This window comes from Typopeltis vanoorti, chromosome 2 (assembly GCF_054136105.1).
Source record: "Typopeltis vanoorti isolate ZY-2024b chromosome 2, IOZ_Tvanoo_1.0, whole genome shotgun sequence".
NCBI classification, from domain to species: Eukaryota; Metazoa; Arthropoda; class Arachnida; order Uropygi; family Thelyphonidae; genus Typopeltis; species Typopeltis vanoorti.
This window is the reverse complement of record NC_143550.1, coordinates 173,382,217-173,397,925: the sequence shown is the minus strand read 5'-3', so window position 1 is coordinate 173,397,925 and position 15,709 is coordinate 173,382,217. Positions and strand designations below refer to the sequence as shown.

The 15,709-nt window shown below is 34.8% G+C and overlaps 1 protein-coding gene across 1 annotated transcript in view; it reads left to right on the top strand.

The window, feature by feature from the left end:
• Window positions 1-15,709, top strand: part of LOC150109674 (protein Wnt-6-like) — a 47,341-nt gene that overhangs the window by 5,568 nt on the left and 26,064 nt on the right. The window contains exon 2 of the mRNA XM_090402927.1: window positions 3,925-4,148. Within this exon, the coding sequence (XP_090259053.1) occupies window positions 3,925-4,148 (224 nt within the window). The remainder of the gene's footprint in view (window positions 1-3,924; window positions 4,149-15,709) is intronic.

Below are 15,709 nucleotides of genomic sequence, written 5' to 3'. Positions count from 1 at the left end.
GCAGATATTAACCTTGCTAAAAAAAGGAATTAAAATATAAAATAAGAGGTTGAATCTTAAATTAAAATGAAATCGAAGGAGGAAATAAATATTAAATTGTACTATGTTTAAGGTTGTTGTCTAAAATAGATGGAATCTTAATTTGCCAAAAACATCAATGTTAAAATATGCCTTGTATAAAGTCGTGTATCATCGTGCGAACGAAAGTTCAAAGGTTGCAGTTTGACCACCAAAGATGACGCGCAGCATAAAGAAATAAATTTCGTCAGAGCTCGAAGAGAGAAACAGCCCCAGAAAGTCAGTTTAGAAGCCAGATCTCAGTAGGCACAAGGAGAACAACAGAGGTAAATATTTAAGAAAACAACGACATAACAAATATGCCTTTTGGAATATGCCTTGTTTCCGACTGAACTTAGTATGATTTTGCCTCTTTTGTTTCATGTGCTGGGGTATGAGGAAGTGGAGATGATGAGCTTTGCTCTCTTGATGTAGTAATTTTGTTGTAAGCACGCTGTAATATAATAATTTTCGTTTTTGGAGAAATCCTATATTCAAGACTGGTTGATGGAAGAGTTTGTTCCATTGTAATTCCAATTTTTTGGCAGTATTTGCAATGATAATAATAATTCTTACCTAGCTTCTTGGAATTTGGTTAACTAAGGAATTTATGAAATTAAAAGCACTATTAATCATCTCATTTGGATCATTTTAATCCAAAATTCTCTGCAAAAAAAACTGTTCTGTTCAGTTGCTCTCTGGTTTAGTTGGTATTATGTCCCAAGCAACTAAAGCTATAACGCCAGTATCTCATTTGCACGTTTGTGTACTTTCTATTTGGTTACCTTCCCATTTTTTTTTCTTTTAGGATGAAAAATTCGAGTTTCTTTCTTTCTAAGAGGGAAGGAACCATCTATTTCGGTATGAGATTGGAAACTCGTCTTCAGCTGAAACGCCCTTATAAAGTTTATTTGCGGCCTAGATGGGATTCGAAACAACACGTAGTATCATTTTTATTTATTGGATTATGGACGTTCATCTTCAACCGTTTTCATAAAGACTGGTATTACTACACAAGAATTGCATTGTAAAATGTTCCGTTTTTTTATGATTATCTGCATCGATTTCTTTACTTGTTATAAATTGATAGAATAGGAGTTCCATTCCAACAATCTGGGATTCGACCTTCTGGTCAATAAATATCTTTCTTCTCTCCACAGATATAACACACGGAGCACACAGTTCCAAAAATCGTTTGGTTTCCTGACGGCCTGATTGGACGAGTGGTTAGCATATCTGCGATTCAGTTAGCAGGCTGCGGATTAGTGGCTCTTGGGAATGGATACTCGTGATTGCTTTCGGTGGGAAATGAATTTCCTCGTCTAGGGCTAACTCTCAGCCTATGGAGGCCTAAAGTGACGATAAAAGTTCCGTGTCGGCTCTGTAGAAAAGATTTGCAGATAATGTAAAATATATAAAAGTACAAAAATATATAATTAATAAAAAAATAAGATTTTATACACTAATAAAATAAAACAAAAACAAAAATGCTTTACTTCTCGTAAGGCCTATGTATATAGCTCAGTGAAAGGGACGCTTGCATCCACTGTACCAGGCCTCCCGAAGAAAGACCTAAGTTCAGTTCTAGTCACCGAAAAGAGGAACTTTTTCTAAGCCCATCTTCAATCTGTTTCCTAGTTGATCTCTGATATGGAAAGCGGTTTTTCTCCCAGAAACTCGGATTGTTCGTCCCATATACCCTAGAAAATCGACCTTAGAACTCACTACTCCAGACAATAAAAATATATCCTATTAGAGGAACCTGATGGGCAAGTCCAAGGATCCCTCGTAAAATTAGTGATAGTCGTGGTGAGCCAGCTATCTCTGATTGGCTACCAGTGGAAATTGCACTGCTTAGTCTCCAAAGATTAGATAGGGCTAAATAATCTCGCCAACTATCTATAAGGGAATAAAAGGATGCTTTACTAACTGTTTTCAACGTAATTTAACTTCAACGTAATTGAGGATAAGACCATAACAATGCTTGTTATGGTCTTATCCTCAGTGCGGAGTTTCCCTATGCTGCAGTTTAAGAAATAAACTAAGTACATAATAAAAATATGGGTTTTTTTCCTCCCCAAAACTCGGGTTTTTCGTCCTATAAATTCAAGAAAATCGACCGTAGAACCCACATTATTTCTGACAGTAACATATCCTGTTAGGGTTAGGTACCAAGAGATGGCAGCACTTTTTGTCCATCTCTTCGTCAGTGCTGCGTATAATTATTGATAGACATGGGCCAACTATCTCTGATTGACTACTGGTGGTGATTGAGTTGCTCACTCAGTCTCCAACAGTTAGATAGAGTTAAAAGGCCTCACCTCCCTATAACGGAATAAAAGGTGTTAGCTGATTTTATTTTTTTAATAATGTAAACAAAAGGCCATTAATCTTAATTGGCATGTTAATTGAAATACGTTATTTCGATTTTCATGCATTAATCCTCTGTTTCTTATAAGATTTGAAAATAGTATGTCTTTACCATTAATAAGATATGGCTCTTGTGTAGTGATATAAGCTTTGATAATTTCATTTCTTATATTCTGGGAATACAGAATACTGTATAACTAAAATTAAAAAAATCTGCTAACACCTTTAATTCTCTTATGGGAAAAGGCAAGGCCTTTTAGTTCTTCTAACTTTTGGAGACTAAGGGGGATGTCCAATCTCTACCAGTATTCAATCAGAGATAGCTAGCCCATGTCTCTCACTAATTATACATTATACACGCCATTCAGTGAAGAGAGCTGGCTGACAAGTGCTACCCGCTCGTTGTCCCTAATCCTAAGACTATATATTTATTGTCTGATATAGCCAAGTGGAATGCAAACAATACTTCCACTGAGCTACACAGGCCCTGTTGTATTCATAATAATATCTGCCTGTCACTTCGAGCTCTGCATTTTATTTATTTAATTTAAAAAAATCAGCTATCGCCTTTTATTCCTTTGTAGGGAGCATGCAAGGTTTTTTAACCCAATCTAGCTTTTGAAGACTGAATGGGAAGTTCAATCTTTACCGGTAACCAATCAAAGATAATTGGTTCGACTATTACTATTATAAGCGGCAGCAACCGATGAAGACACTGGTAGAAAAGTGATACCATCTCTTGGTACCTAATCCTAATAGGATATATTCTTGTCTGAAATAGTCTGTTCTATGTGTCGATTTTCGTGAGTTTACGGGACGAAAAACCGGGAGAAAAAACCTGCATGCATATCCATGCCAAAGATCGACTAACTCTAGAACCGGTGGAAGAAAGGCTTAGGAAAATGTTCCTCCAGTTAGCAACTAGACTGGAACTTAAGTCTGTCTTTGGAGGAGCCAAATAAAATAACTAAATCTGCTAACGCCGTTTAATCCTCTAAAATTCATTAAATTAAGATTGTATTCATAATAATATTAATTTAATGAATATGAGAGGATTCAGAGGCTTTAGCAGATTTATTTATTTTAATTTGTTATAGATATATAAATCGATGTGACAGGCAGATGAATTGGAGATATCTAAGATATTGGAAAATCTCAGTGTGAGTGGTTCTCATATCTGCAAGGATGTGGTTCTATGACGTAGGGCGTTAAACACATCACTCAGGATAACTACGCTTGCATAAGAATTTGGTTTGATGAAGAGTACGGTACTAATGAACGCACTAGTTACAGCTGTAGAAAATAAGCTGTATCTCAGTGAATAGGCGTACCAGATTAAGATTTTTTTTTTAAAAAAAAAAGTACGTCATTACCATTAACAAGATAAGCCTCTTGTTGACATAAGCTTTGTTAATTTCATTTCATGTATGCTGGGAAACACAGAATAGGAACACCTTATGATCTAACTTAAAATAATTAAACCAGTTCCACTTTCAGGTCTGTTGGCCGTCAGCTGATTCTTGATCCAAATAAAGTGTGTAAGAAAGTCCGCCGTCTCCATGGCAATCAGACTTACATCTGCAAACATGAGCCAATGGTAGCCAAAGCTATTGAGATAGGGGCATTGCAAGGCTTGAGGGAGTGTCAGCTACAGTTTCGCAATGAAAGATGGGAATGCAGCAGAGTTCCAAGATGGTCCCTCAAGAAGATTCTAGCCAAAGGTAATAACACTTTCATATGTATTTCTTCACTGTTTAAAGGTATTAGGCATAACTTTTTTTTTGTATTTCCTTTATCATTAAAATTATATATACTTCTTAAACTTCCTTCCCACTCTAGTAGGGTCGCTGCAGTGGATCAACTTCATCCACTCATTTCTGTCCAAGCTGCCCAGCCATAGTTGTTTAGGTCTCCCCTTACTTCTTTTCCCTTGTGGCTTCATCTCCAGCACTCTCCTTCCCACATTGATTTTGTTTTGCTGCATAGCATGACCAAACTACCTCAGCCTTGATTCCCTAATCTTCCCACACAATTGAGTTACTTTCATTCCCCCAGATCAGTAATTTTTAGTTGTTCACTCTTGTCACACCACTTGCAAATCTCAGCATTCTCATTTCAACTAAGTTCATTATCTTCTCGCATGTCGTAGTCATCTGCCAGGTTTCACTGCTATACACCAGTGCAGGTTTTACTACCATTTTGCAGATCTTTTCTTTTAATTTGCTAGACACTTTTGTATCACAAAAGATGCCTGAAACTTTTTCCCAGTTCATCCACCCTGACTGGATTAAGTCCAGAATATCTATAACTCGGGACACATGATCCTAGGTATGCAAATCTAGACACTTGCAACTTGCCTGTGTTCTGCAACGTTATACTTCCTGCTGCTTCACTATAACACATGCACTCTTTTATTTCTACCGATCCTCAAAACGAATCCTCAACTGTCTTCCAAGCTTTCCTCCATTGTTCCAAGTCTTTCCTTAGCTTCGTGCTCAGATTCTGTGTAAATCACTACATCATCGTACAAGATGATTCAGTTCTTGCCTGTCTTTTTCACACATCCATGAGCATAACAAATAGGAAGGGGCTCAAAGCTGACCCTTGATGAACCCTCGATATTGCTGGGAATGCCTTAGTGGTTGCTGCTCCACATCTCATCCTTGTTTTTATTAAAATCGTACAGGTCTTGTACAAGATGTGCATATTTCTCTGGAATCATTTTCTTCCTCATGCTTCTCCATATCTCTTTTCTTTAGACTCTATCAAAGGTCTTGACAAAATCAATGAAGCACCAGAAAAAGTTCTGTGCGACTCTCCCGGTACCTTTCTGTTAGCTGTCTTAGAGCACAAATGACGTCAATTAATCCCCGATCGGGCATAAGCACAAATTGCTCTTTGCTAATTGACACTAAGTTTCGCAATCTCTTCTCGATTACATTTCCCCAAACCTTCATAATGTGACTCATTCCTCTGTTTATGCTACAAGACTGGATATCAACTTCGTCCTGATATACTGGAACCAGTATACTCTCTCTTCATTCCTCTGGCATTTTCTTAGTTTTAATGATTCTGTTAAAGGCATCCGTTAATAGAGTCACTCCTAATTCACCTAGAGACTTCCATACTTCTACAGAGATGTTATCAGATCCAATTATCTTTCTGTGTTTCATCTTTCTCAGTGCTTCCTCCACTTCCGTTTGCCTGCTGGAAAGTGCTTCCTCCACTTCCACAGGAATTGGCCCCATGACCAGAACTCCATCCTTTCGTATATCCCAATTTATTTCATTCATTAATTTCTTAAAATACTCTTTCCATCTAACCAATCATTTTCTTCATACAGAACACTACCGTCCTTTTACTTAATCATCCTGGCTTGGTATTTCTTTACTTTTCTGCTCCTCATCCTGAGGACAGTTTTTGACACCTTCATTATCCAGGCTTTCATACGGGTTAGCTTAAGCTTCAGTTCAAGATATTGCTACTGCTCTCTTTTCTCTTCTGCTATTCTCATCACCTACTCTGTCCCACTTTTGCTTGACCATTTTTTCTTTCCTAATACACCTCGTCGTTTTACCAACGTTTCCTTGTCCAACTTAAAATTTCCTGTTGTCTAGCCTAATACCTCTTTTCCAACATTACAGATGTTTTCCATTTTGATTTCCCATTGGTTCATTTTCGGCAATCATTGCTTGTACCTTCTTGATGAATTATTCTCTAAGTTGAATCTAGTGATTTGGATTAGAGGGTGGCCAATAAACATATATTAAAGAGTGGTTTATAGAGTTAGTGAGTCCAGGAGAAAGCAGGTGGCTTGTGATGTACCACAGGGCTCAGTAATTGGTCCTCCGTGGTTTTAATTTGTACATCAATGATATAGGAAATGATATGATGAAAATATTCAGTTGTTTGCTGACAATGCTAAAGTGGGAGGTAAATAAACGTGATGCAGAGATCCTGCATGAAAACTTAAACAGACTAGCAGTATGGGCAATGGTAAATGACTGCCACTTTAATGTTGCCAAATGTAAGGTGATGCAGTTTGGGAAGATATTAGAAGCGGTGTACTATACTAATGGAACTGAACTACAGGAAACTGATCAGGGACTCGATGTGACTGCGGTCAATAAGTTGAAGCTTAGAGGGCATATTGCGAAGGTTGTCAAAATAACACATTAGATTGCATGGTTGTTGATGGTTGTTACATGGCCTGAGACAGGTTATTGTTCCACTGTATAAGGCTTTAATAAGGCCACAATCAGAATACTATGCACAGATCTGGACTCCAAGATTGGGAATGAAGCTGTGGAGAGAACCCAGAGGTGAGTGACAAAGATAGGTAGCATGTCTGTTGAATGCTCCCTATGAGAACAGATTGACGGTCTGTAGCTTGAAAAATTAACTGATAGGCGAAAAAGAGGAATCAACAGAAGCATATATAAGTTATTAAAGGGGTTTTATAGAATCTACACTGAAGATTTTTTTCAGTACAATAGCAAGGGGTTCACCAGTGGAGGCCTTATCTCCACTAGCCCAGGATTTTCATCCCGCAAACTCAACCAACTCAACTGTAGAACCTACACTGTGTTAGGACTAAATATTTTTTTGGAGGATAGTGAAAGGGTAGAACAGATTGCCAGAGGTGGTTTTGGATACTTCATCAGTGGATGAGAGGTATGATAATTATCGTGTGAATGATGACTAGTGTGTGCATGATGGATTTCACATAAGTCTTCCGATCACATGGATCACCTGTACAATAATAAGTAAAATAATAATAAACGGCATCCAATGAAGGAAAGACTGGCTGGCGCCATCATCTCATGGTCCCTAATCCCAATACAATAATTATTGTCTGAAATAGTGTAGGTTCTACAGTCGAGTTGGTTGAGTTTACGGGATGAAAAACCTGAGCTAGTGGAGATAATATTTAGCCCACTTTACTCTTTGAACCTTTTTTACTGCTAGATTTTCATTAAGCAACCGTAACAAGGATATTTAACTTTTTTTTTTTTTGCAAAGATTTGGTGAACTGGTTTTCACTGTGATGTGGAAACATTAGAGATGATCCAGAGAGAACAGACACCAAAATGGCATTAGAACTTTTTAAGATTAGTTATGGAGAAATAGAAGTTAAAGGAATGTAAATTGGTTAGGTGGGTATGAAGAAAATATACTGTGTTAGGGACCACGAGATGGCGGCACTTGTTGAGCCGTCTCTCTTCACTGCATGCCGCTTAATTAGTGATAGCCTTGGGCCAGCTATTTCTGATTGGCTGCCAGTGGAGATTGAACTGCCCACTCTGTCTCCAAAAAGTTAGATAGGGCTAAACGGCCTCGCCTACTCCCTATATGGGAATAAAAAGGTGTTAGCTAATTTTTTTTTTTTTGTAAGATGTTTCGGGAGATTCATACAGAGAGGAGCATCAAAAGTGGAAGGTGCAAGGTGAAGAACAAGAGGCCATCCCTGAAAGTTGTGTGGTGAAGAAAGTACAAGGACTAGATTTTTTTGTTGAGAATTGTAAGTGGAACACATTACCAGAATGCCTTCTAAATGCTGGAAGGGATAAGGATTTTAAGGGTCGATATTATAAATATGTTGTTGGTTACATGGACATCTCATAACGATTTTCTGACTCCATGCAGTTTGATGTAATAATTGAACACATGCACTTGCTACAGAACACCAGCACCAGGTAGTTGCAGAGAAATTTAGAATTTTAACTAAAAATGATCTAATGTTATCACTATTTATAAATTGACATTTTATATAAAGTTTTGGATTTATTCATTTGTTTGTCCCTACTCTTTCATATTCTGTAATTATTTTTACATAAACTTATGATTTAGAGATTATTGAATTGAATCAGAACTCTCATATACTGTACTGTGTAAATTTTGTATCTATTATTCAAAATTATGGAAACCCCTACCATGTTTTAGTAAAACCTCAGTTTAATATAAACCAAAATAATCACTCGACGTTTTTCACCTTCATATCAAGATCATCATCTGGAGTATAAACATACTCGTATATACAATTCAAAGAAACAGGGTATGTTACAATCTACATGGTATGCTAAAGGTACAGTAATTTGGTCAACTGTTAAAACTACTGGCCTGACCTCTGGCGAAAAGACTTACATCAAAGCTAAGGTCCTGTTACTATTATTATCTATTTGATTATTTGCCTACCTGGTTGGCCCAGTGGTTAGCTTATCCACTCTCCAGCCAAAAAGCTGCGGTTGGAATCCCGCCGTGGGCATGAATGTTTGCGATTGTCTGTGAAAATACTAGTGATGGAAACGGAGATTCACCAATACTAGTTGAGAGTGATGGAGATGGAGAGTTGTAGAGTAGATGCCCTACCTCTCTGAGCCCTTGGACTCTCTGGTGGTGTTACATAATAATAATAATAATTATATAAATCATTAAGAGAGATATAAAGCTAGAGAGCAGCAAGCTCTGACACAAATAGTATAGATGGTAGCCAATAAGAGCTGAAATTATAAGGGTTTGCTAGAAAACTTGAAGAACTTAAGTGAGCTGAATGTGTACCATCCAAATTATATGTTGTTTTAAAGCAGCATGAAGATTACAGTGGTATAGAATTCTACTTAGTATTTTATCTGATAACCCTTTAATTGGAATAGCCATGGTTTTTTACTGTAATCTATATTATATTATGTGCATGTTTTGATGAAATTTTATGAAGAACTTTATTGATGGTATTTTTACTACAGTCATTATTTATAAACGTATTGCTAATAATTTGTAATTCTTGTTTGAGAGCTAGTTCATTAGAGTAAATTGTTAGAGCTCTGTTTTTGAGGGTGTTAATGTGATTGGTGGTGATAAGAGTTAGCATGTATATATTGGCTGGCATGCGTAAGCTTGCGGTAGACAGTGAAGGATAGACTGCATGATTGAAGACGCCTGAGCAGTGTATCCAGGAAAGGAAGTGAGTTTTGATTTTCAATTTCAATAGTAAATTGTATGCGTTCATGTTTTGTTCAGGTGGCTGAAGAAGGTGTTTAAAGTTGGGTGGAGTGTGGCTAGATAACAAAAACATCGTCAATGTATCTAAGCCAAACTGCAGGTTTTAAAGTAAAGGAAAATCTCTGGAGCACATTGCTCAAAAGTTTCCATATAAAATATTGCAACTGAAGGGATAGTGGTGAGCCCATGGATGTATCTTCTTTTTTTGTAGGTAAAAATTATTTTGCCACACGAAGGAACTGGAATGTAGTATACGTGGCCGATATTACGGCGGAAATTTGTTCTGTAAAGAATTATGTTACTGATTGGAACATTTGTGAAAAGTGCAGAAATCAAAACCGATTAATAAATCATCTTTGCCGAGATGATTTATCTAATAAATCATCTCGGCAAATTCAGAAATAAAATTAAAACTTTATGGTTTTAATTTTGTTTATGAAATAACTATAAATTCACACGTATGCATAGTAATTAATTACTTTTGCATATGTGTGAATTTATAGTTATGAATATTCCACAGGTTTCTCTATATATATAAGAAAATTGTTTATGAAGTGTTGTGTGTTCTTTATATAGGATAGGAAATAACCAATTCCTGAGTGTTGACGCTAATTTCTTGGCTAGGCAACAGTCAGGGCAGTCTACATCTTCAGCTGTCGGCTGAAGCAGATGTCACACATTCAGTCCACTTAAGTTCAAGTTTTCCAGCAAACCTTTACTTGAGGACTCTAAACAATAAATTCATCTCTTATTAGCCACTATCTACACTGTTCTGTTCACATTTATAGGAGAGCATGTTGCTCCCTAGCTTAATATATACTTGTATATATCATAATGATTTGTAACCAAATAGATAACAACAGGACTCTAGTTTTGATCAGGGCCGCATTTATACTTTTGGAGGCCCGAGGCGCAACATCATTATGAGTCCCTCAAAAATAATCATTTTTTTACTTTATTGAAAATAAAAGTCAACATTTCCATAATAACTCATTTTAACAACACAATGCAACATTGGTATACATATATTTACATTTTAAAAAAGTATAAAAATAAATCAGTTCAAATTTAAATAAAAAAATTAATAACTAAATTTTTTTTTCTAGCTTTGGTTTTTAGCAAATATATCTACAATGTCATCATAATTAATCGAGTCCATTACATCTGATTCAATGCATAATAACGACAGGTCACTTGTTTTATTTTGGTGCAAGTTGCTTCTTAAAAAAATTTTTATTCGTTTCAACACTGAAAATGAACGTTCAGCACTTGCATTTGAAATAGGCATCGTCAAAAATATTTTTTAAATTGTTTCTACGTTCGGAAAAGTAGATCTTAACCCATCGTTTATAAATTTGTACATATTTATAATTGAAGAATTTTCTTCCTTTATCATTATTATAAATTGCTTAACTTCATAAGTAAATTTTTCTGGATCAATATCAGTCCCATAAGTTTGTAAAATTTTATCAATACTAGTCTTGTACTTGTCTTGATCTATAGCTTCCTTCAAAAAATGTCAAACAAGCCTGCGTAGCTCAATGGATGGCGTTTGCACACCAAGGCGCTTGGCCGCACGGAGGAAGACTTGGTTTCGAGTCTAGTCGGCGACTAGAGGATATTTTTCTAAGCCTTTTTTCGACCGGTTCCCGAGTTAGTCGATCTCTGGCACGGGCAAGCGGGTTTTTCGTCCTGTAAACTCAAGAAAATCGACCGTAGAACTCACATTATTTCAGACATTAAATATATTGTGTTAGGGTTAGGGACCACGGGATGGCGGCACATTTGAGCCGTCTATCTTCACTGTGTACTGCTTAATTAGTAATAGCCTTGGGCCATCTATCTCTGATTGGTACCAGTGGAGATTGAACTGCCCACTCAGTCTCCAAAAGTTAGATAGGGCTCAATGGCCTCGCCTACTCCCCGTATACGGGAATAAAAAGGCGTTAGCTGATTTTTTTTTTAGCTGATCTAATATGTCGAAATAGCTTTTTATTCTTTCATTAATTTCCAAAATTAGCTTATCACAATGTTCACAGCGAAAATTTCTTTCCCATGTAATATAATCTCATTATTAATATAATCTCATTATTAATATAATCTCATGTGAAACTTCGTCACTCGTTTTTTTTGCATTTTTTAACTCTTTTCTTTTCATCTTTAAATTATGTCTCATCTGTTAATAAATTCGCTTCTTCATTTACAGCAGCAAAACTATTTCTTATATCTAAAATAAAACCAACTAAAGTGTGTAACAAATTATTAGCTAAAAACAAATCCATATCGGGATCTTGTAGAGATTTACTAGTAGCATTTATTCGTTGTAAAATTTTGTCCCATATAACTGTTAAAATTGCTGTTCCTGGTTTGTCAAAATGTTCAGCCAATGATGAGCTCTCTGATTTAGAAATAGGTTTTTCATGAGGAGAAATGGATAGTTCAAGTAATGCGTTTTCAAAGCCAACATAGCGTCAGCACTTGTGGACCACCTCGTTTCACTTAGTCTTTTAACTGTTAAAGATTTTTTTTTTTAATGTTTAAGGAGTATACCCATCTTCTTGTTGAAGATGAAAAGTAATTATATACATTTTGATAAAACAAAAATATTGCACTGTTTCTGGATAAGATTCCGCGGCATAGTTGCCAATCAAATTTAAGGAATGACTAGAACACGGTAGACATGTGCAGAGGGACTACGTTTTTTCAGCCTAGCTTGTAAACCTGTATAGATACCTTTCGTATTGGCAGCGTTATCATAGCTTTGCCCTCTGCACTTTTATATCCAAACTTTTATATCCATTTTTATATCCAAAGATAATTCTTCTAATTTTTTTTTAATACTACCTCTTCTAAATATAAGGAATTATGTTGTGTAATTCTGATGAACCCGATAAATGTTTCTCTAATGTCAGAATTTGCGGCAACATACCTATATATCATAGCTACTTGGTCATTATGGGCAATGTCTGGCGTTGAATCGAGTATTATTGCAAAATAAGCAGCTTCCTTAATTTCTGATATTAATATTTTTCTTGTTTTTTTTAGCTATTAACGCTATGAATTCATCACAAGTATGGTAAGAAAGATAATTTGATCTGCCAGAACCACAGTTGGGGTACATTTTCATGTGATGTTTTAAAAAATCATCAAATTCACTTAAATAATGTAAACACGATAAATAATTTCCGCAAGAATCAGAAAAAAATCATTTGTATTTCCTCTAAATGCTAGCCCTAGTTTACTCAGTAACTTAATGGTAGCATTTATTCTATTTAACACCTATCCAATAATTTTCTTCAGATTGTATTTGTTTGATCAATTCAGAATCAATTCGACTATTTACAGAACTTAATTTTCTTTTGCGATATGTGTACATCGCTCGTATATGCTCAGTAGAATGCTCGTGATCACATAAGGTTCGTGTTATATTTCCCCAGTCATTAAAACCCTTCATTAAGCTATTATTTGACTTAGAAAACAATTTACAAAGCAGTAAATTGCTTTGCTGGTTTCTGAAAAAATTAGCCACTCTCGTTTCTCCTTTGTTCCATTCGCCTTTTTACAGTAAAAATGTGATATATTTACATTTCGGACATATATTCTATTGCGTTCTGTGTATTCTTTTTTTAAATTTTCGATTTTACCAACATTCTGAGGCATATTTATTAAAATATGCTCGATAAACTGTTCATTAATAGTAAGTGGCCACACTGCTATATCGGTAGGATAAGAGATAGCTTGCTGGTAAGTACAGACTCCGATTGAAAATTTTCTTCAGAATCCTCTTGATATGTTTCATTTACTCCTTTCTCTCTTTCTATGTTTTCTACATCAATTTGATGTACTTCATTTTCACTTTCATCTCCTCCTGATAATGATACCAATGTTTCGTTTTCATTCCGAGAACTGTGTTTAGTCAACTTCAGTTTTACGAAATTCTTCATTTTCAGAACGTAAGAGAGACAAAATTGCCCCCTTTTGACTATTTAGATGTTTTTCATTTTCTCTAAGTCGTTTTCTTTTACTAGGCTCCGGATTCAAATTTTCTTGGCATCATTATGTGTATTAATCTACCAAAAGCGAAATAAATATTTATTAAATCCAAAATAAAGGTATAAATAAAATAAACAATTACGTTAAAAGCTTAAAAAATACAAAAATAGATACAGCAGTATCTTGGTTTTGTTAAAATAAAAGAGTAACAGTAAAATAAGAATAATAATTAATTGAATAATATATTCTTACTGACTGCGACAACTACTTTAATCATATAATTAGGTATATACATTTGTATACAGTATACTGCTTTACAAGTACTAGCCAAATAACGGTAACTAAACTATCAGTTTAATTACCGTTTTTTGGAATTTCCTTTAACTGTTCTACAATATTTGGCCCTTTTTGGTGCACAATTTATTGTGTCTCTTCCCAAAAATATAAACAAATTTCACATGTATACAATAAATATTAATATTAAAAAATCTTGGTAATATTAAACTAGCAACCTTGTAAGTTATTTTATATAAATAAATGACTAACTTATATCGATGGATTATAAATAATTATGCAACTTCTACGATACTTTATATTTAATATTAAATTTTATAAATAGTTTAAAATATTTTAATGTAATTCTAAATATATATATTATTTACACTTTTAAATATTCTCATGATTAATTCAAAGAAAGATGTAATTAAAATCTTTCTGTGAAAGATTTCAATTGCAGTATTGATTATTGATTTTGAGAACGTTGATTTTGTTTCACAAGCTTCGTTGACAAGCATCATAGTTGTTAAAGATACCAAGCTATTTTAAACCTGGTTTTACTCCATTTCCCAAGTAAGCAAACAGACAAGTAAGTCAAGTTTGCGCCTGCAAGTATTGCAAGTCTAGGTGACTCCACACGTAGTGCAAGTCAAGGCAACTCATGGTAAAGGTGGATAAGCTCTGATCACTATTCTTAATATTTACCCTTAATGCAAAGCACATCTTCTTGAGGAGATATATGATGCTATGCATTAAAGGCAGGGGGCCACTACCCAGACCGGTTTCGACCTTTATTGAGGTCTCATCAGTGGGAGCCAGGCTAGAAATACCAAGATTTTAGTAATACAGAGCTTATAAGTATTTTACCAGAACAAGTTACCATAAGGTGTTTTAACCTTATTAAATAAAAATCTGAGGATGAGAGATAGATGTAGAAAGTATTTTACCTTGGGTAAAGGTACTTCCTACAAGCATCATAGTTGCTACAAAAATTCTGAATACCAAAAAAATATTAAAAGGTATGGTAATAATTTAGTATAAGGATAATTTTTTTTAATATTAAAAAAAAGGAATTTAAATGCAATCAAATTAAGCTTGCTAATCAAGGTAAAAATTGAAACATCATGAACTGTAAAGTTCAGATATTCTCACTAAAAATAAAAATTTTGAATTTACGGTAATAAAAATTATAGCAAAAATCATCATATTTATGGAATTACAACATTTATTTATTACAAGATTTATTCAACTCCAGCTTTGATTTTTTTAAGTTGCAGTAATAAGCATAATAATTCCAGTTTTAGTTAAAACGTAGAGCAATGAACAGTAACGATAACTTGCTATGCTCGCTAACGTCCACTTTTTTACTAGACATTTTACCCTAAAATGACTAGAATCTTGATGCACAAAAAAATGAACTGAAAAATCAATTTAATTTATAAATAATAATAAACTTCAAATTCAAATGCTCTATTTATGTGATATAGAAACTGCTCTTACCCAACTAATCAATACAAATAGCAGCAGCACACAAAAAAACCTCTGTTGTCTCTGGAACGTGTTTCAAAATGATCGCAAAAACTTTCTTTAACTCAAAAACTTATTTACTCTGCTTACAATTTCCACTTATTAAACTTCTAGTATAGTTGCAAAGGGCTTAGCTAACTCTCTATTAAGTTACTTTTACAAACTGTATATCAACTTCAAATATGTCAATAGATTCTCTTAATGACACTTCTTGTTACTGTTAATCTAAATCTTAATTGTCCAACTAAAACACATTATAAGAGGAATTGTACAAAGGTATATAACTTACAAAATCTCTGTATCGCACATTCAGTCAAAGGTCTTGCACAAAAAATTCTAAGGCAATTCTCTCATCTGAGATCTTGAGCTTCCTTCAGGAAATCTGGCTTCAGAAATATCCCATTGGGAAAATAGCAGACAGTGAACTGCGCCCTGCGGTACTCATATACAGCTCCAACAAAAAGTTATTCTCCCACGGTGAAAAGAA